This window comes from Brachyhypopomus gauderio, unplaced genomic scaffold (genome assembly GCF_052324685.1).
Source record: "Brachyhypopomus gauderio isolate BG-103 unplaced genomic scaffold, BGAUD_0.2 sc124, whole genome shotgun sequence".
In the NCBI taxonomy this organism is placed as follows: Eukaryota; Metazoa; Chordata; class Actinopteri; order Gymnotiformes; family Hypopomidae; genus Brachyhypopomus; species Brachyhypopomus gauderio.
In genome coordinates, this window is record NW_027506945.1 from 467,496 (window position 1) to 487,495 (window position 20,000).

The 20,000-nt window shown below is 49.7% G+C and overlaps 1 protein-coding gene across 1 annotated transcript in view; it reads left to right on the forward strand.

Moving 5' to 3' along the window:
• LOC143498922 (transmembrane protein 132C) overlaps positions 1-20,000 on the forward strand; it is a 186,249-nt gene that overhangs the window by 87,474 nt on the left and 78,775 nt on the right. The window contains exon 3 of the mRNA XM_076993829.1: positions 14,074-14,217. Coding sequence (XP_076849944.1) covers positions 14,074-14,217 — 144 coding nt within the window. The remainder of the gene's footprint in view (positions 1-14,073; positions 14,218-20,000) is intronic.

The following is a 20,000-nucleotide window of genomic DNA, read 5'->3' on the forward strand; positions in this document are numbered from 1 at the left end:
GCAGGGAACACGGACATGAGGGAACCCAGAGTGACAGCTACGAGAGGGGGCGTTGCCCTACGTGACAGAACCCCCCCTCAAAGCGTGCCACTCCGGGGCACGCAAGGGCAGACTGGACAGGGAATCATGGGACGTGGCGAGGGACAGGGACAGCAGACACAGGACGGACCAGAGGGACAGGACCAGACAAGACAGGGCGAGGGACCTGGGGCACGGCAGGGACTGGAGACAGGGGAGCAGAGACTGGCCAGGAGCTGGGTCGGGGTACGGCAGTACGGGCAGGGCCAGGGGGAGACACGGGAGCAGGGCCGGACGAGACAGGACTGGGAACAGACACGGGAGCGGGGCCAGGGGACAGGGCCGGGGCAAACACAGAGGCAAACATGGCTTGGACGACTGTGACAGGGACAGGAACAAGGTGGGTAACAACTTGGGGAACAGACACGGGGACTGGGACGGAGACGACACCACCAGACACAGGCACAGGAACGGGCACAAGGACACGAACAGACACCACCACGGGGACAGGGACCAACACAAAGCCAGGCACAGGACACGGGAGCAAGGGGAATATGGGAAATGAGACAGGGGCACATGGCAGAGCAGGGGGCACAAAGAGTCCAGGCCCAATAGAGGGCAGCACAGTCTCTGGGGACACAGGCGCGGCCGGGCGGAGGGCAGCGGGCACAGGCGCGGCCGGGCGGCGGGCAGCGGGCACAGGCAGACAGGCAGCGGGAACAGGAGCCGGCAGACAGGCAGCGGGAACAGGCAGGGTCCGCTGGCGGGCAGCGGGAACAGGCAGGGTCCGCTGGCGGGCAGCGGGAACAGGCAGGGTCCGCTGGCGGGCAGCGGGAACAGGCAGGGTCCGCTGGCGGGCAGCGGGAACAGGCAGGGTCCGCTGGCGGGCAGCGGGAGCAGCAGCCGGCGCGGGCGACCTCTCCAGGGTCGCGGGGACAGCAGCCGGCGCGGGCGACCTCTCCAGGGTCGCGGGGACAGGAACTGGCGTGGACTGCCGACGGGCAGCAGGGACAGGAACCGGCGTGGACGACCTCTCCTGGGTCGCAGGGACAGGAACCGGCGTGGACGACCTCTCCTGGGTCGCAGGGACAGGAACCGGCGTGGACGACCTCTCCTGGGTCGCAGGGACAGGAACCGGCGTGGACGACCTCTCCTGGGTCGCGGGGACAGGAACAGGTACGGACTGCCTACGGGCAGCGGGGACAGGAACAGGCACGAACTGCCTACGGGCAGCGGGGACAGGAACCTGAGGTGAGGAGATGCACTCGGGGGGCGTGTACGCCAAGCCGACGTCCTCGGGGGGCGTGTACGCCAAGCCGACGTCCTCGGGGGGCGTGTACGCCAAGCCGACGTCCTCGGGGGGCGTGTACGCCAAGCCGACGTCCTCGGGGGGCGGAGCCACCATACTGACGTCATCGGGGGGCGTGTCCGCCAAGCCGACGTCCTCGGGGGGCGGAGCCACCATACTGACGTCATCGGGGGGCGTGTCCGCCAAGCCGACGTCCTCGGGGGCCGGAGCCACCATACTGACGTCATCGGGGGGCGTGTCCGCCAAGCCGACGTGGCTTGTACTCCCCCCCAAAAAATACTTGGGGGTGTCGTGTGGAGTAGCCGGCGGGATCAGCGGCGGTAGGTCCTCTTCCTCAGGGTCCGGGTTGAGCCTGGAAGAACACACAGACACAGAAGCCCCTCGGCGGCTCTCTCTGCGACGGCTCCGCCTCCTCTGAGGCGTCGGGAGCTCGCAGAAGCCATCGAGAGCCAACCGAGGGTTTAGCAAACGCCAGTCTGTGCACTCAATCCGTCTGCCCGCGACTTGTACTATAGGTTTCTCCTCCCTATAGTGATCAAGCCGGGCAGACACGTAGCGCTCAACAGGAGTCTCGACGCGAAAGCCAGTCGAAACCGAAAGTGACTGGGCTTTCGTTGGTGCGCGTCGAGACCTCCGTGTTCCCACAGCGCCAGGGGAATTTCTGTCTCTGGTTCGTTCACACTGTGATATCGGAGAGTTGAACTGGACCGAACCAGCCAACATCTCATCGCAGCGATTAAACTCACCAGAGTCTCGCTCCCTCGCTGTGTCCTTGTAGGATCCGTGATTATGTAACGATCTGCGCTGGGCAGAACATGGAGACGGACACAAACGCGGAGGAGAGCGAGATTTAATACAGGAAATTCCAAAAGCAGAGTCGTAGTGGCAGGCAGGGGTCATAACGGGAAGGCAGTCCATACAAGAAATAACAACAGACATACTCGGACAGATAAACCAAACACGACGGGGAAACACGGAACAGGCAGGAATGCAGGCAGCGGAAACAATACTCACGACGAACAGGTATAACAAAGCACAAGGCACGAAGTAGACAAAATCACGGATACTGGACTGGGGAAATACTGGGACTATATACAAAGAAACTAACTAGGGACAGGTGATGACAATGACACTGGGGCGTGGCAACAAACAAGGAAACATGAAGACAACGAGCAGGGCGGGACAAACAGGCAGGGAACACGGACATGAGGGAACCCAGAGTGACAGCTACGAGAGGGGGCGTTGCCCTACGTGACAGGACTCTTTTAATGTTCCACATAAATGTCACAGTCCTGAGCTTGACCTGTTTATGGGGAGGTCTGCCTGCATGTCTGCCGCTGATCTCATATTCACCTGTGACTGTCACTCCATTGGTTCGCTGTGAGCTCCTGATTGCGGACCTAAAGAGGTCAGTTGTGGGCGCTTTCATCAAAGAAAGGACCGGGAGATATTTAGACTTCAAAGAAACATCTCACTCGAAATCTTCTGGAGTTCCTTCTGTCTCTATCTGTAAACTTGCCATAAAAATGAGATGTGAGCGGAGGGGATCTGGGTGTGTGGGTGGGGTGTGCACGCACACGAGAGCAAATCTATTCTTGACTTTCCTCTTTTATCTGTTCTCACAGCTTAGTGGAGACACACTCATGCATGGTGAATTGTGAATTGTTCCTTGAAATTATGAGGTTTTTCTTTGTATGCAGATATAGACGATGGGCTCCTCCCCCACTTCTCTGTGCTGAGTGGCTCCGCCCTCTCTCGTGTTCTTCCAATGAGGAACCTTGATTGGAACAAAAATGGCATTAATGAGGTGCAGGAGAAAACAAAGAGCTGGAAAGGCAGTGTATGAGTTTGGCTCTTCCTCTAGTAACCTCCAATATAATGCATATTCTGTCCCACCCCCCTCTATTTTTCATTCTCTCTCTCTCCTTCATTTAACCTCTCTGGTCAGTGGGTACATCTGTCTCTCTCTCTGTCTGTCTGTCTGCCAAATGCAATTGCTTGTCTCCATTTCCAGCAGAATCCTTTCATAAAAAGATGAGGCTGAATTCTTAATGGCTGATCTTCGTCTTTCCGCCCTGTCCTTCCATGTTTACTCTGACAGAAGGTTGGTAATTGGTCAAACGGAACAGCACACAACCAATCAAACTCTCGGATTCACAGACAGGAAGTGAGGTGTGTGTGTGTGTGTGTGTGATACTCTGGAGGCCAATCAGACTCCAGGTTGCCCAGACCACTGAGCTCAGTGTCACCACGGTGACAGAATGCTGAAGCCTCCGGTGCAGACTGAGATGGTGAAGGTGCGCCGTTGATGATCTAGGATCTGGAGATGTGCTTTTTACATGTTGTTGAGATCAGACTCTATTTGTAGTGCCTTACTTAGATCAGACTCCAACAAAGAGGCATTCTTAGTGTCTTAGTGAGATCAGACTGGTGTGTGGACATGTGTACACCTACATGTCAATTTGGGGGAAGCGATAGAACAAACATTTGTGATGGGGTTGAAAGGAGAGAATTATTGATCAGGTATCACACTCCAGGAATTCGTCAGGATCACGTTTGAGTGTTCTTGAGGAGGGCCAGGGCTGAAGGAGGGAACGAAAGTTGTGAAAAATTCATTGTGTAGAGAGGGCTGGTTTATTGCTCTGAAATTGGCTGTAGGGAAGGAATCTGTACAGGTGTGAGTGTGTGTGTGTGTGTGTGTGTGTGTGTGTGTGTGTGTGTGTGTGTGTTGTGTGTGTGTGTGTGTGTGTGTGTGTGTGTGTGTGTGTGTGTGTGTGTGTGTGTGTGTGTGAGGGAGATAAAGATAGAAAGGGAGAAATAAAGAAAGAGAGTGAGAAAGGAGTAGATGGAGAGAAAGTGGAGGGAGAGAGAAAGAGAGAGACATTTGTTTGAAATGTAATGCCATTCTGTCATTTTGAGAGGGTGTTCGAGAGGGGGCAGGGCTGTAAATTTTGACCCCTTTTGAACCCCTTTTCAATTACAAACAAGCACATTTATCTTTTCTTTATGAATGACATTCTATACCATAAAAGCACTGCGTTTTACAAGGGGGGGGGGGTTCCCTCTCTTTCAGAAAGCTTCTCTGAATAAGGTTCTCTGTATCTGGTGGAATCTGGACATTCAGATACTATTACTACATGAGGTCCCAGAATGTCCAGTGTGAATGAACAGTGGAACCCAGTAAAATCCAGTAGAACCAAGTGGAACCCAGTAGAACCCAATAGACACCTGAACACATTTCAACTTGGACCAGGCTTAGACTAGTCTTAGACCAGGCTTAGACCAGGTTTGGTCCAGGCTTAGACCAGGTTAGGTCCAGGCTTAGACCAGGTTAGGTTTGCAAGTAAACATTCTTTCAAAATGACTTTCAATTCTTTCAATAATTTCCTGGCCACTCGCTTTCAGTACAGCAGAATCTGTACACACATGAACAATGAACAGTATTACAACAAAGTCAGACTGCACCATCCATGGAGATGTTAGTGTAGAATGAGAAGTAAGACTGAGATGTTTGTTGCAGGCTGAGATGTTGGTGCAGCCTGAGATGTTAGAGCAGACTGAGATGTTGGTGCAGACTGAGGTGTTAGAGCAGACTGAGATGTTGGTGCAGACTGAGGTGTTGGTGCAGACTGAGATATTAGAGCAGACTGAGATGTTGGTGCAGACTGAGGTGTTGGTGCAGACTGAGATATTAGAGCAGACTGAGATGTTGGTGCAGACTGAGGTGTTGGTGCAGACTGAGATGTTGGTGCAGACTGAGATGTTGGTGCAGACTGAGGTGTTGGTGCAGACTGAGATGTTGGTGCAGACTGAGATATTAGAGCAGACTGAGATGTTGGTGCAGACTGAGGTGTTGGTGCAGACTAAGATGTTGGTGCAGACTGAGATATTAGAGCAGGCTGAAATGATAGAGCAGATTTGCTCTGTTGAGAAATCTAGTCTAAAGCCATATGGCAATTCTTTTTTATTAAAAGATAATACAGTGTTTTTTAAAAGACGTACACAAGAAATGTGGTGATTTATAAGAATCCTGAATAAGTCATACTATTCATTATCCAGTATGCTCATAAATCAGAGCCTGCAATTACTAAGTGATGTGCTGAGGGGGATTATACAGAGAGAGAGAGAGAGAGAGAGAGAGAGAGAGAGAGAGAGAGAGAGAGAGAGAGAGACAGACAGAGATATATGTAGCAAGACAGATTAACTTAACAAGATGTCAATTTGCAGAACAGACTGTGGAGTCACGCACTGGTAAGTTACAGAGAGACCCCCAAACACACACACACACACACACACACACACACACACACACACACACACGCACACACACACACACACACACACACACACACACACACACACACACACACACACACACACACACACACACACACACACACACACACACACTCAGGTACACCCGACACAAGGAGGGAAACGCAACATAAAAAGTATATACATTCCAAAACATCTTTTAAGCACAAGAGTATTATAACCAAATTAAAGCTTTAAATTAGACTGGAACAGGATTGGTGTGTCCGCCATGACGGGACAGGGGAGGGGGAGGGGGAGGGGGAGGGGGATTGGCCACACCCCCTAGACACCCTCTCTCTTCCCCTCTTTAACCACCATTGCTGCACACATTGACGCCATGAAAAAACCCACAGCCCTGCCAGAGCACCTTCTCTGTCCCAGCAGCTGCCCCATTGCCTGATGGTTAATGTAGTTAACATGGTCTCTGAGAGCAGATTGGCCGTTTAATCAGTAATGTTCTTTTCTAATCGCCTATAAATCTGTGCTGTGTGTAATAATACTATTGAATACAAATCTTTGGAAATGGTGGCAAGATTGTTAATAAAAAACGATTTAATGGCATTTTGTTCTGTGTTATTAGGGAACTGTAAATGGCAGTTCGAAAATTGTGTCTGCCATTAGTCAGAACAAGAAACCTTTTAAGAAGTCCAGGTGCCTGTCTAACATTCAACAACATGCTGATCTGGGTTCAGAACACACACACACACACACACACACACACACACACACACACTTCATTCTTCATTCTTCATTCTTTAACAGGTGCTTGTATTCTCTGTTAATCGTAACCACATAAAATAAACCACATGGCTCCACTGTGCATGTAAATCCAACAGTGTAACTCACACATGAAGCACTAGATTGTGCTCACCTGTGAGCAGTAATAACAGTAACATTTAGTTCTTTATTCCTTCCCCTGTAAGTCGTGAGGTCACAGAGATGAAACACTGAGAGATCCAAACTGTTGGAATGGTCTTTACTCCATGAAGCTCGGATTAGGATTAGGGTTAAGGCTAGGAGTTAGGGTTAGGGTAGGGGTTAGTGTTAGGGTTACTTACACACCCATCTAGGGTTAGTGTGTGTGTGTTACCCTGGACACCAAAGCCTTAATTACATTCCTGTGACATTAATATGACACTGATACACATGGATATACTGCCACAGTGGAGATGGGATCTGTCCTACCAGTGCAGATAATCTAGAGCAAGAAAATGACGACTGATTTGTGTCACTTATGAATGAATCAGGAACATTCATCTGGCTGCAAGGACAGAGAAAACTGTAGGTGGCATAAGTGATTTAACCTGTGTGTGTGTGTGTGTGTGTGTGTGTGTGTGTGTGTGTGTGTGTGTGTGTGTGTGTGTGTGTGTGTGTTGGGGGGGAGAACTATTCCTGAATTTTTATTTTCTTGAACTTGAACCTTTCTACCAAAGCTGTGAACTCCAGGCTTGTAATTCATCAAACTATTAAGATATATCCAGAAAGTTAAACAGAGTTTAGCTAGTTAGTTATAGTTTAAGAACAGCATAAGTGCAGAGGGCTTAACACAGTTCTTTATCACAGGGGCTCTTAACACAGAGTCTCTTAACACAGAGTCTCTTATCTCACGGACTCTTAACACAGAGTCTCAACACAGAGTCTCTTATCTCACGGACTCTTAACACAGAGTCTTAACACAGAGTCACTTATCTCACGTACTCTTAACACAGAGTCTCTTAACACAGAGTCTCTTATCTCACGGACTCTTAACACAGAGTCTTAACACAGAGTCACTTATCTCACGTACTCTTAACACAGAGTCTCTTAACACAGAGTCTCTTATCTCAGGGACTCTTAACACAGAGTCTCAACACAGGGACTCTGAAGGTTGTTTCATTCTTTCAGTCCTCTAATATCCATGTTTTTGTATTTGTTCAAGTGAGATGTGAGGTGTGGAGGTGTGATGTGTGGAGGTGTGAGGTGTGGAGGTGTGGAAGTGTGAGGTGTGGAGGTGTGAGGAGTGGAGGTGTGAGGTGTGGAGGTTTGGAAGTGTGAGGTGTAGAGTTGTGAGGTGTGGAGGTGTGGAGGTTTGGAAGTGTGAGGTGTAGAGTTGTGAGGTGTGGAGGTGTGGAGGTTTGGAAGTGTGAGGTGTGGAGTTGTGAGGTGTGGAGGTTTGGAAGTGTGAGGTGTGGAGGCGTGAGGAGTGGATGTGTGAGGTGTGGAGGTGTGGAAGTGTGAGGTGTGGAGGTGTGAGGTGTGGAGGTGTGGAAGTGTGAGGTGTGGAGGTTTGGAAATGTGAGGTGTGGAGGCGTGAGGAGTGGATGTGTGAGGTGTGGAGGTGTGGAAGTGTGAGGTGTGGAGGTGTGAGGTGTGGAGGTGCAGATCCTTCTTCTGCAGGAGTGAATGACCCTTCCCCATGTGCTGAAGTTACTGCTCTGCCTGACCAGTAGATAGGAGAGAGACTGGCCAAGTAAAAGTGCTGTCAGAGTTAAAGTTCTCCGGTGAACAGCAGGACACTGACAGCGCCACTCTTCACTGTAAATGGCAATTATAGACAATACAGCGCCTGTCTCACAGTGCCTGTCTCACAGTGCAAGCAGACCAAATATCCTTTTCTGCTTGACTTTCCTTTAGTTTATCTTAAAATACATAATTTTAACTTCCAACTTGAAGTCCATATCCTGCAGAAACAGCTCTGCATTCCTAATACTCTATACTGAGAATGAGACCAGCCTGAGAATGAGACCAGCCTGAGTATGAGACCAGTCTGAGAATGAGACCAGCCTGAGTATGAGACCAGTCTGAGAATGAGACCAGCCTGAGTATGAGACCAGTCTGAGAGTGAGACCAGTCTGAGAATGAGACCAGCCTGAGAGTGAGACCAGCCTGAGAATGAGACCAGTCTGAGAATGAGTTGCAGTATTGTCCCAGGCTTCCTGGGTAGCTCACACACACTGGGAGGAGAGTGTTGAGCTCAGATGTAGTCTACAGGAACCCAGTCAGCCTATAGAACAGCAAAGAGGAGCGTAAACAATCCAGACAGACAGTCTGCCAGATTCAACATTCACAACTGTTCACTTACCTGCTCACTTACCTGCTTGGTTAATGGATTTAGGTCAGAATGCACTGCAACTAACAATGACAACAATAGTGTCAGCAACAACAACAACAACAACAACATTAACAACTATGTTGACAACAACATTCGGTGACCAATTCAGACTTTGATTTCCGAGCGTGTCTGCAGTGCAGGTGGCGGTGTGTGTTTGCCTGTTCTGCACGCTCCGGGAGCAGGTGGCGGTGTGTGTTTGCGTGTGTGTTTGTGCCTGCAGTGCCGGTGGTAGACACCAGAGAAGAGTGCCTGTGCTGACGTGTGTGTCAGGACGGCAGGGCCCCGGGGTCCCGCGGCTCTAAATGTAGTGCAGCGCTCGAGTTTGCCAGCTCCGCTCTGCTGTCTGGCACTTCTCCAAATGTCATCCGGTCTGTGAGAACCTTGTTCACCGAGCATTACCCATGTCCCCCCTTTATTTCAGAGACCGAACAGAATTAGAAGACCTGCTCGATTTAGCGGGATGACTCACAGTTGCAAATCGTCTGTTGTGGGTTAACACACGTACGCGTCTTTCTGTCGGGTGTGCAGCTAAATTACATCAACAGAGAACAAGGGAATCCGGTACTGTGTTACTAATTACTACAACTTCAGACGGCTTACGCTGGCAATACACGAATTGTAAGTTATATTGTGTTGTGTAAGAATATCATGGGGGCTAATAAGACGTATCGGTCGATTGAGCACCCCTCTCCTCCTGAGTTTATAATTCACAGTGTGAACACATCTGCTTCTGGGTGGCCTGAACCCCCGTAATGAACCCACATCTTCTTCCCTAAGTGCGCACTGTATGGACGGACCAATTATGATGCAGTGAGGTGCGGTGAATTGATCAGAGGAGGTGAGTAACCAGAGCTCTGTGGCCAGACCAGAGCACTCTCGTGTGGGGTCCTGCTCCGTCTGTTAGCCCCCAACTCTCCAGGGGCAATTACAGACCCTGTCACATGCTAATAAGGTCTCTGCCCCCAACCGAGCGTTTTGATTGGCCATTTTGATTGGCCATTTTGTTGCCCATTTGTCTTGGTGTCGCTAACCTGTGTCCTGAGGCTGTTTCTGTGGAGAATTAAAACGGCTGTGTTGTGCTTTTGCAGATTTGAGGAGCCCCCCCTTAGTGATGATGTCAGGAATCCTGTGACATCTGTGCTCACTCTCACTCTCACTCTCACTCTCACGCCGCTGCAGGCGCTAAGTAACATCTACTGACACACCCCTCTGCATGGTGATAAGAGGAAGTGAACTACAGGCTGATGGTTAGTGTTGACGTCTGATTTTTACTCATTTGAAGAAAGGCTGCATTCTTCAAAATGCACTGAGTGACATCAGACTGGTTGAAGTTGATGATCTGCTGATGGGGATTAATCATGATGCCTGGGCCCTGTAGAGGTGTTTCTGTGAGAGTCTGATGTAACAGCCCGGTAGAGGTGTTTCTGTGGGAGTCTGATGTAACAGCCCTGTAGAGGTGTTTCTGTGAGAGTCTGATGTAACAGCCCTGTAGAGGTGTTTCTGTGAGAGTCTGATGTAACAGCCCGGTAGAGGTGTTTCTGTGAGAGTCTGATGTAACAGCCCTGTAGAGGTGTTTCTGTGGGAGTCTGATGTAACAGCCCTGTAGAGGTGTTTCTGTGGGAGTCTGATGTAACAGCCCTGTAGAGGTGTTTCTGTGGGAGTCTGATGTAACAGCCCTGTAGAGGTGTTTCTGTGGGAGTCTGATGTAACAGCCCGGTAGAGGTTTTTCTGTGAGAGTCTGATGTAACAGCCCTGTAGAGGTGTTTCTGTGGGAGTCTTATGTAACAGCCCGGTAGAGGTGTTTCTGTGAGAGTCTGATGTAACAGCCCTGTAGAGGTGTTTCTGTGAGAGTCTGATGTAACAGCCCTGTAGAGGTGGTTCTGTGGGAGTCTGATGTAACAGCCCTGTAGAGGTGTTTCTGTGAGAGTCTGATGTAACAGCCCGGTAGAGGTGTTTCTGTGAGAGTCTGATGTAACAGCCCTGTAGAGGTGGTTCTGTGGGAGTCTGATGTAACAGCCCTGTAGAGGTGGTTTTGTGGGAGTCTGATGTAACAGCCCTGTAGAGGTGTTTCTGTGGGAGTCTGATGTAACAGCCCTGTAGAGGTGGTTCTGTGGGAGTCTGATGTAACAGCCCTGTAGAGGTGTTTCTGTGGGAGTCTGATGTAACAGCCCGGTAGAGGTGTTTCTGTGAGAGTCTGATGTAACAGCCCGGTAGAGGTGTTTCTGTGAGTCTGATGTAACAGCCCGGTAGAGGTGTTTCTGTGAGAGTCTGATGTAACAGCCCGGTAGAGGTGTTTCTGTGAGTCTGATGTAACAGCCCGGTAGAGGTGTTTCTGTGAGTCTGATGTAACAGCCCTGTAGAGGTGTTTCTGTGAGTCTGATGTAACAGCCCGGTAGAGGTGTTTCTGTGAGTCTGATGTAACAGCCCAGTAGAGGTGTTTCTGTAGCTGTGTTCGAAATAGACTACTACATACTGGATACTGCATACTGGACTCAGTATATACTGGATAGTGCATACTGGTCCTCGTAGTAGTATGCAGTACAGTTTCCAGTACGCGACAAAAGCAAAGCATACTACGGGGTCACGTGATCGTAGCATTGCATGATGGGATACAGTACACCATGAAGATAGCTCTGTTTGCGTACTGGAATATTTTGCGGAAGTAGTAGGTAATCCGGGCATGTTTCGCGTACTGGAAATTTTCATTTTGGTCACATACTGCATACGGCATACTGATTTGGGGCTCGATCAGTATGCCAGTAGTATGTAGTAGACTATTTCGAACACAGCCTGTGAGTCTGATGTAACAGCCCGGTAGAGGTGTTTCTGTGAGTCTGATGTAACAGCCCTGTAGAGGTGTTTCTGTGGGAGTCTGATGTAACAGCCCTATAGAGGTGTTTCTGTGGGAGTCTGATGTAACAGCCCTGTAGAGGTGGTTCTGTGAGAGTCTGATGTATCTTCATGGTAGAGGTGTTTCTGTGGAAGTCTGATGTAACAGTCCTGTGGTGTTGTTTCCATGGGAGTCTGATGTAATGGATGTGTAGAGGTTTTTCTGAGGAAGTCTGATGTAACGCTCCTGTGGTGTTGTTTCTGTGAGAGTCTGATGTAATGGTCCTGGAGAGGTGTTTCTGTGGAACTCTGATTTCTGTGGGACTTTCAACCTCATTATACATCCGTATAGTGACAATAAAGACATTCTACTCTGATATAAGGGTCCTGTAGAGGTGTTTCTGTGTAACGGGCCGGTGCACAACACCCATCACAATGCATCTTTCTTCTGCTCTTCTGTGTTGGAATGCTTTTTTTTGCAGGTTTTGCAGAGCTGCTGTCTGGGTTCAGAGTCCTGCAGTGTGAACACAGTTGCTTATGGGTGTGAGTGAGGTGCTGCATCAGTTGTTGGTGTTGTGTGTATGTGTGTGTGTGTGTGTGTGTGTGTGTGTGTGTGTGTGTGTGTGTGTGAAGGGAAATTCGGCTCTATGAGTTGCTGTTGAAAGAACAATCCTAATTATTGCATATTGAATTCATATGTGTGAAGTCTCATGGTGGTGTTGTGTTAGAGCTCCAGTCACTGTGACCATGGTGACCAGATGGGCAGCAGACATGTTGCTCATATTCATTGTGCACAGAGCTGAAAAACAGACTCTACTTTACAACACAGTCAGCACAGTCGCTGGGAGACCTGGACAAGAGTCTCCAGGGTCGTGTCTCCAGGGTCGTGTCTCCAAATTCGTGTCTCCAGGGTTGTGTCTCACTTGAGTCTCCATATGGAAGGATACATGTGAGTCTCCATGCGTGAGGAATCACGTGAGTCTCCATGCGGGAGGAATCACGTGAGTCTCTGTGCGGGAGGATACACGTGAATCTCAGTGCGGGAGGATACACGTGAGTCTCCATGCGGGAGGATGCACGCTGCTGCCGGCTTTTACTGCGGGATGAGGGAACACACTCAAACAGCAGTGAAAGAGAAACACACACAGGCATTTAACAGTACGGCACTAAACGGCTAGTTCAATATCACTGGGGGATCATTGATACAGAGGGTCAAGTACAGCAGAGAGAGTGAGAGAGAGAGAGAGGAGAGAGAGAGGGAGAGAGAAAAAGAGAGAGAGAGAGAGAGAGAGAGAGAGAGAGAGGGATATAAATATATATACCAGTATATATATAGAAAGAGAAAGAGAGATACATGTGCTACCTTTTTTATTACTGGCTTCTTCTAAGAGTGGTTTCAATCAATGAGAGTGAGAGATGCTCCATATTAGAATAGAAATGTGTTATACTGTAAAAATAATCACGTCTGAGGTCTCTGACAGATGCAAGTGTCTATACGTATATTATATTATATGGGATTAGGAACCATGTTTACAAAACCATGAACAATGTCATGACCTGGGACCAGGTTAGGGTTGTAACTTTCTCTTCCCTTTCGTCTAACACAAGAAGACAGGAAAGAGTTGTGCTACTGGTCTGAAAGTTAAATGAAGTTCTACACAGGATGAGCTGTCAAATATCCTGCACCAAGCCAATAAGCTTTCACACTGGGCCTCGCCCACTCACAGGGAGAACAATAAGAAAGGAATGTGCAGAAGTGGGCGTGTCCAGACATGAGATGAGTGGCAGTTGTCTGGACCCGTGATGAGTGGGTGTTTCTGGACCTGTGATGAGTGGCGGTTGTCTGGACCCGTGATGAGTGGCGGTTGTCTGGACCCGTGATGAGTGGGTGTTTCTGGACCTGTGATGAGTGGCGGTTGTCTGGACCCGTGATGAGTGGCGGTTGTCTGGACCCGTGATGAGTGGGCATTTCTGGACCCGTGATGAGTGGGTGTTTCTGGACCCGTGATGGGTGGGTGTTTCTGGACCCGTGATGAGTGGGTGTTTCTGGACCCATGATGAGTGGGCGTTTCTGGACCCGTGATGAGTGGGCGTTTCTGGACCCGTGATGAGTGGCGGTTGTCTGGACCCGTGATGAGTGGCGGTTGTCTGGACGTGTCCTGTCTGTCCCCAGGACTTCACCTCTGAAATGAGTACTGATGGCACCTACTCTGAAACACATGATGTATATACACGTGTAACCCTGATCACATGATGAGATGTGGAGGTGGAGCCAGAGGTACTGGAGGCGTGGCCATCATGCAGGGGTGTGGCTTGTGAAGCAGTGTAAGCAGAAGGGGCAGGCTGTGAATCCTGCTCTGCTCTCTGACACTGGTGGGCTGTGCTAAGTGTTGACGCGTCGTTCTGACAGGCTCGCTGTGCTCTCCCGTGCCGTGGTCAGATTGAACAGACTGCACATGCTGACCGCTCCCCCCTCCCTCCACATGCTGACCGCTCCCCCCTATCCCCACAGGGTGAAACTCCAAGACGGTGTTGCATTCCTGGGGGCGAGACCTTGTAACCCCACGCTGTGGATGGTCAGCCAGGATGTCCGGTCGGAAGGTCACAGGGTCGTGACCCTGCACTGCCGAAGGAAGGAGTCCAGCTATGGCCAGAGGTTAGTTCACCGAACACAGCTCCTCAAACACGTTTCCGCTTCCCCCACTAACAGGTGTTTTGGGTTTCGAATTCAAGGTTCAAGAAACAGCACCCCTAGTGGTTAAGTAGGTGAACACAACAATACCACAGAATCGCCTTCCATTCCTGACCATGGACACAAAGCACGCTTCAAAGAACTACAGAGCTCGCATTTCCAGAGTTCCCATGACGAGTTCTCATTTGAGTGATGAGATAGGCAGTTGATTAATAATACTTTGCTATTCACCAGGTTGTTAGCGTAGGTGAACCTCGTGGAAGCTCTTATCTCAGGGCAGAGTTCTTGTTCGCAGGAGTCTGGATCAGAATGAGGAGAAGCTACAGTGCTGCTCCACCAGCAAAGAACTGAGTTACGCATTACAAATTATGATACCTTACAATTATATTTCATTTTTTCCCAGAAAGCCTTATTGTCTAATAATTACCCAAGCACGCTACATAGTATATATATACTATAGTAGTGATATGTAATGGCCATGTAACAGATATAGTACTGATACGTATTGTACATGTAACTACTATAGTAGTGATATGTAATGGCCATGTAACAGATATAGTACTGATACGTATTGTACATGTAACTACTATAGTACTGATATGTAATGGCCATGTGCAGCAGTTATAATAAGAATCCCAGGAAGAAAGGCGTTAATGTGTTGTAAGAGATGGCGGGTGTCCAGTCGGAGATCACCATGGCAGCGTTTGTAGCAGGAAAACTCCCACTGCTGGGGCACACCGGGCCTGGAATACAGAGGTACAAAGTGTTGACAGACGTGTTCATCTGCTGGGATGACAGGTGGGGCATCAGGTGGAGTGGCTGGAATAAACACGCCTGCTCCAGAAGGCACAGGACAGCCCTGCCTGGCCTGCCTGGGTTATTTTGGTTTTTCGGTGGAAGCGTTTTACCCATCCAGAAAATCTCAGAAACGGAATAAGCCGGAGTGTGAGGCAGGGCTGTAATACTGGGGTGTGTTTCATGCCCCCCCCCCACCCCCCCCCCCCCCCCCCCCACCACCACGCTGTATCTCCACCCTGCGTCTCGGCCCCCTTCATATGAGAGAAGTCAGAAGTGTAGTCCCAGCTGTAATTTGCAGCACTCATATACGCATTTTAATCCTCGCATCTGAAAGCGGCTCAGAAACGCTTCGGCCACTTCCTATCTGTGTTTACTGGCGGCCATTAATCTCCTAGTTGCCTGGACGTGTCGGAGGCTCTTTTTGCCGTAATGAAGTGCAGAGCTGTGGTCTTTGTGTGCCATCGGGCTTCTAATCGCATATTTGCATGGGTCAGGAAACAGCGTTAATGAACTGGGCTTTGCTCTGACAGGTGGAGTTTTATGAATTAAAAGCAGATTGTTGGAGATCGCTAAACTGGAAAGATTAAGTCCAGCTCCACGATGCAGCTCGGCTTACAAGTGTGGATGTGAAATACGCAAGTAAACATATCAGTGAGCTGCAGCGTGCTGCCCTTTCTCCAGAAAGCTCGTTATCGTCTCATGCGCGCTCTCGTGCGCGCTCTCGTGCACGTTCTCGTGCACGCTCTCGTGCATGCTGTCTTGTGCATGCTGATTTTGCATTTACTCTAAGCGCTGAAAGAAAGAGCATTTTTCTTACACGTGAGGAGAGCAGAATGGCCCTTGGTTTGTATTTCTTTGAAGTCCTAACCTTAAATGACCTCAAGTGAATTATCATCTGTTCTATTCTAATTCAAATAAAAAAGAAACATTTTGTAAATGAACGTTGGCTTCTCCACTAACACACACTCATTCCAGTGAACAGTGTCATATATGAGTGACCTCCGCTAACCTGCTGTCGTTAATGATAAGGTCCTCACCCCGTCCAGGACAGGGACAGTAATTGAGAGGACAGGGACAGTAATTGAGAGGAGAAGACAGTAGAGGAACTCTGAGGCTTTCTTCACTTGTGATTGCATCAGTCTCCTCTCAATGGACCATCCCCACGTCTGACATTAAAGATGTGATGGAGTCTGCCAGAGGGAGGAACTAAATCACTGATCCAGGGTGGGATACTGTAACCATGGAAATAGAATAAACGCCCGTTCAAGGGAAAGATGTCACCACTAAACCAGGAGCGTTTTGCGACTGGGCTGTGTCAGGGCACTGCAGTGATTAAAGCACTCTCTGTGCCTCACGTCCAATAAGTGCGGAGAAGCGTTACTGCTGTAAGATCATGTGAAAGGTTCTTTTTTTCGCTGCACCTCCTACACGCACGAGCGTCTGAGATGAAGAGAAGCCCTCTGTGCTGAGAGCACCTGTTAGACGCGCACAACGGATAATTACCAAATAGAGTGTCACGGCTATTTATGGTGACAAACAAAGGGGGCGCTCTTCTGTCCTGAGTCCACTGGAGTTTTAAAAATGTGAACCTGCAGCATCAGAGAAAGAGACCTGGACTTGAACAGAAGACGAAACCAGGACTGTGGGAGAAGATAGGGAGAGAAGGGGAGACTGTGAGAAGATAGTGAGAGAATGGGAGACTGTGTGAGAAGATATGGAGAGAATGGGAGACTGTGAGAAGATAGGAACAGAATGGGAGACTGTGTGAGAAGATAGGGAGAGAATGGGAGACTGTGGGAGACTGTGGGAGAAGACGGGAGACGATAGGAGAAAGCGTGAGAGACGAGGTGGTTGAGAGCCTGTGCTGAGAGGACAGTGGATCTCCGAGCTAAAAGCAGGATGTGGGAATGAAAGCCAGAGAGGGTTAATAGGGTCCACTGGGACACCAACGAGTCCAGCTGCCTCATGCCACTCAGACGCTGATGGAGAAGAGAGCTGCCTTCATTCGTCTGTTTCTTATCTCGTGTTATTTCTCTCTCTCTCTCTTTTCTCCCTGTGTTTTTTTTCTCTGTAGAGCAATTTTCTGTTGTGCTCACTCTCTCTCTCTCTCTGTCCCTCCCTCTCTTTCTCTCCTTGTCTTCACTTTGTCCAGTTGCTCCCCTCTTCTCTCATTTCTCCCGGAGATCGTCTCGAGCTGGGTCTGTCTCAGACTTTTCAGCTGAGCTGTCGTGTCTCTCCTCTTGGTCCGTCCTCTCCTGTGTTTCTGTCCTGTTGCCGTGGTCACTGATAGTGGGAGGAGGAGGAGAGGTCTGGGTGGGGGTTCTCCATCTCTCACCTCCTCCCTTTATAACTCTCCTTCTTTTCTTGGTGGGGCAAAGTTGATTAGACAGGCTATTACCTGTGGCAGACATGTCCCACATGTCCTTTATGAGCAACACGGATACAGGGCACAGCTAGTAGCCAAAGAGAGAGAGAACGAGAGGAATGAGGTAGAGAGATTGAGGAAGAATGAGAGAGAGGGAGAGAGAGAGAGGGAGAGAATGTAATTGAAAGAGGACAGGAAAAAGGGGAATGTCAGACACAAGAGAAAACAGTGAAGTGAACACCGTCAGGAGAAGGGAGCAGATCAAAGGGCAGTGTGTGTGTGTGTGTGTGTGTGTGTGTGTGTGTGTGTGTGTGTGTGTGAGAGAGAGAGAGAGAGAGAGAGAGAGAGAGAGAGAGAGAGAGAGAGTACAGGTATAAGAGGACCTGTCTGCAGTCAGTGGGTTTGGTTCTGTTACAAGGTGCATGTATTGAATCCGCCTGTCAAGCAGACAGACTTCATGTGTGTAAAAGTGCATAGTTATGTTGATTTAAGAGTTCACATTTACCTGTCTATACTGAGAGTGTGACAAATAAACATGCACACACACTCACGTGCACAAAAATACACACACACACACACACACACATACATATAAAAGCATACGCAAATGCACACATAAATACACATGCATCTGTACATAGCCAGATATTCATATACAGTAATGCAACAGACGCTTACAGATATTCACATGTAGGAAGAGGGAGAGAACAATATCACAAGCAGAAACCGTAAAGGGACGACGACAGCTACAAAAACAGGTCCTTCACAGGAACGTACAGCCAGGAAAGAGCACATGGGCTCCTGGGACAACAACAGTTTATTCCATGCTGAATGAGATAGAGATCCTGAATGGTTGAATGACATGTGACCTTCCATTGGATCATGGGAGTTGGAGTCCATGACTAAAGAGAAGCACAATGGCTGTACTGATCAGTGCGGTTACGTTTTCAGGGCTATCATTGTGCTATCGTTCAAGGCTTGCAGGAGCTCAATGATGTTGTGACAATATCAGCTAGACAAACAGAGGCTACAAACGGATCGGAACTGAATTGTGAGCTCCGTCCCACCGCTACCTGAGCTCCTGGTGACCCACTTTATTGCCTCACTTCCTGTTTCTTGTCCTGAAATAAACTGCCATCTGAATGCCTTAGATCCTTCACAGTCATGGATGGGCCTCGCGCACGGGTGCTGACTCCACATTCTGCTTCTGGAACGTTATCCGCCCCAGCGGCCATATTACTGGAGTCTGTACCAGCCCACCCTGCTCTGGGGAAAGACTTGCGCTTTATTTGCTATGAGTTATGCTGGGCACCGGGGGGAGAGGGCTTGGGGTGGACCTAGACAATGCTGCCCTTGGAAACCCCACCAGGGGCATTCTGGGTGACGGGAAATAAAGAGAACTCTCCATAAAGAGAACCTTTTCTTCAGGGTGCGGGCCAGTCGTCCAGACCCCATGTCCTGCTCACAGGGCATGGAAGTTATTACAGAGCGAATCAGGCCAAACTTGCCTTAGCTAACTGTACTGGGTGATACTGGGTGATACTGGGGAGTACTGGGGGCGAAAGAGGATAATAGGAATGCATTAGTCCTCATCCTGCTCCTTTAGTCAGACTCCGCCCCCTCCTGGATGGATGGGACTCCTGAGTCATATGAGCTAACAGTGGGGGCCGTCCGGGGCCTGTAGGGGGTGTGAATCATCATGGCAGAGCAGAGTGGAGCACTGGGGCTCTTCACCTGCGGCAGAGCGTTAACCTTTACAAACGCATAAAACGTCAGGTCAAAGGTCGGAGTGTGACGCCGTGCCACAGGGGTGGATGAAATTGGTGAAGATTGATGGGGTTGATGTGCTATGTCTATGGTTGATGTGCCGTGTCTATGGGTCCTGGACTCCAGCTGGAGAGTGCTGACTCCACCAAAGCCCACGTGTGCCCTGTCCACCAAAGCCCACGTGTGCCCTGTCCACCAAAGCCCACGTGTGCCCTGTCCACCAAAGCCCACGTGTACACTGTCCACCAAAGTCCACGTGTGCCCTGTCCACAAAAGCCCACATGTGCCATGTCCACCAAAGCCCACGTGTGCCCTGTCCACCAAAGCCCACATGTGCCCTGTCCACCAAAGCCCACATGTGCCCTGTCCACCAAAGCCCACATGTACCCTGTCCACCAAAGCCCACATGTGCCCTGTCCACCAAAGCCCACGTGTGCCCTGTCCACCAAAGCCCACGTGTGCCCTGTCCACCAAAGCCCACGTGTGCCCTGTCAAAGCCCCGCTGTGTTTCAGGCTCTGACAGTGCCTGAGGCGATGACCACAGCTATCACACTGCATTAGCGCTGACGAAGGTGGGCATCCTCACGGCAACGGCGGGGCGCTAGCAGCATCAGGACCCTGATGGACTCGGACCTGCCAGGACCGCTGGGCTTCTGGTCCAGCATGACGCTTCATGGTGAATCAGGACTGTGCAGATGTGGAGAAGCTGAAGCTCGTGTAAAAGGCACAAACACACGTGTAGGAGCTTTGGGTACGAGGTTCCAGTGCACAGCTGTGATATTAATACTGAAAGAGCAACAGCTGATAGAAACCCAGC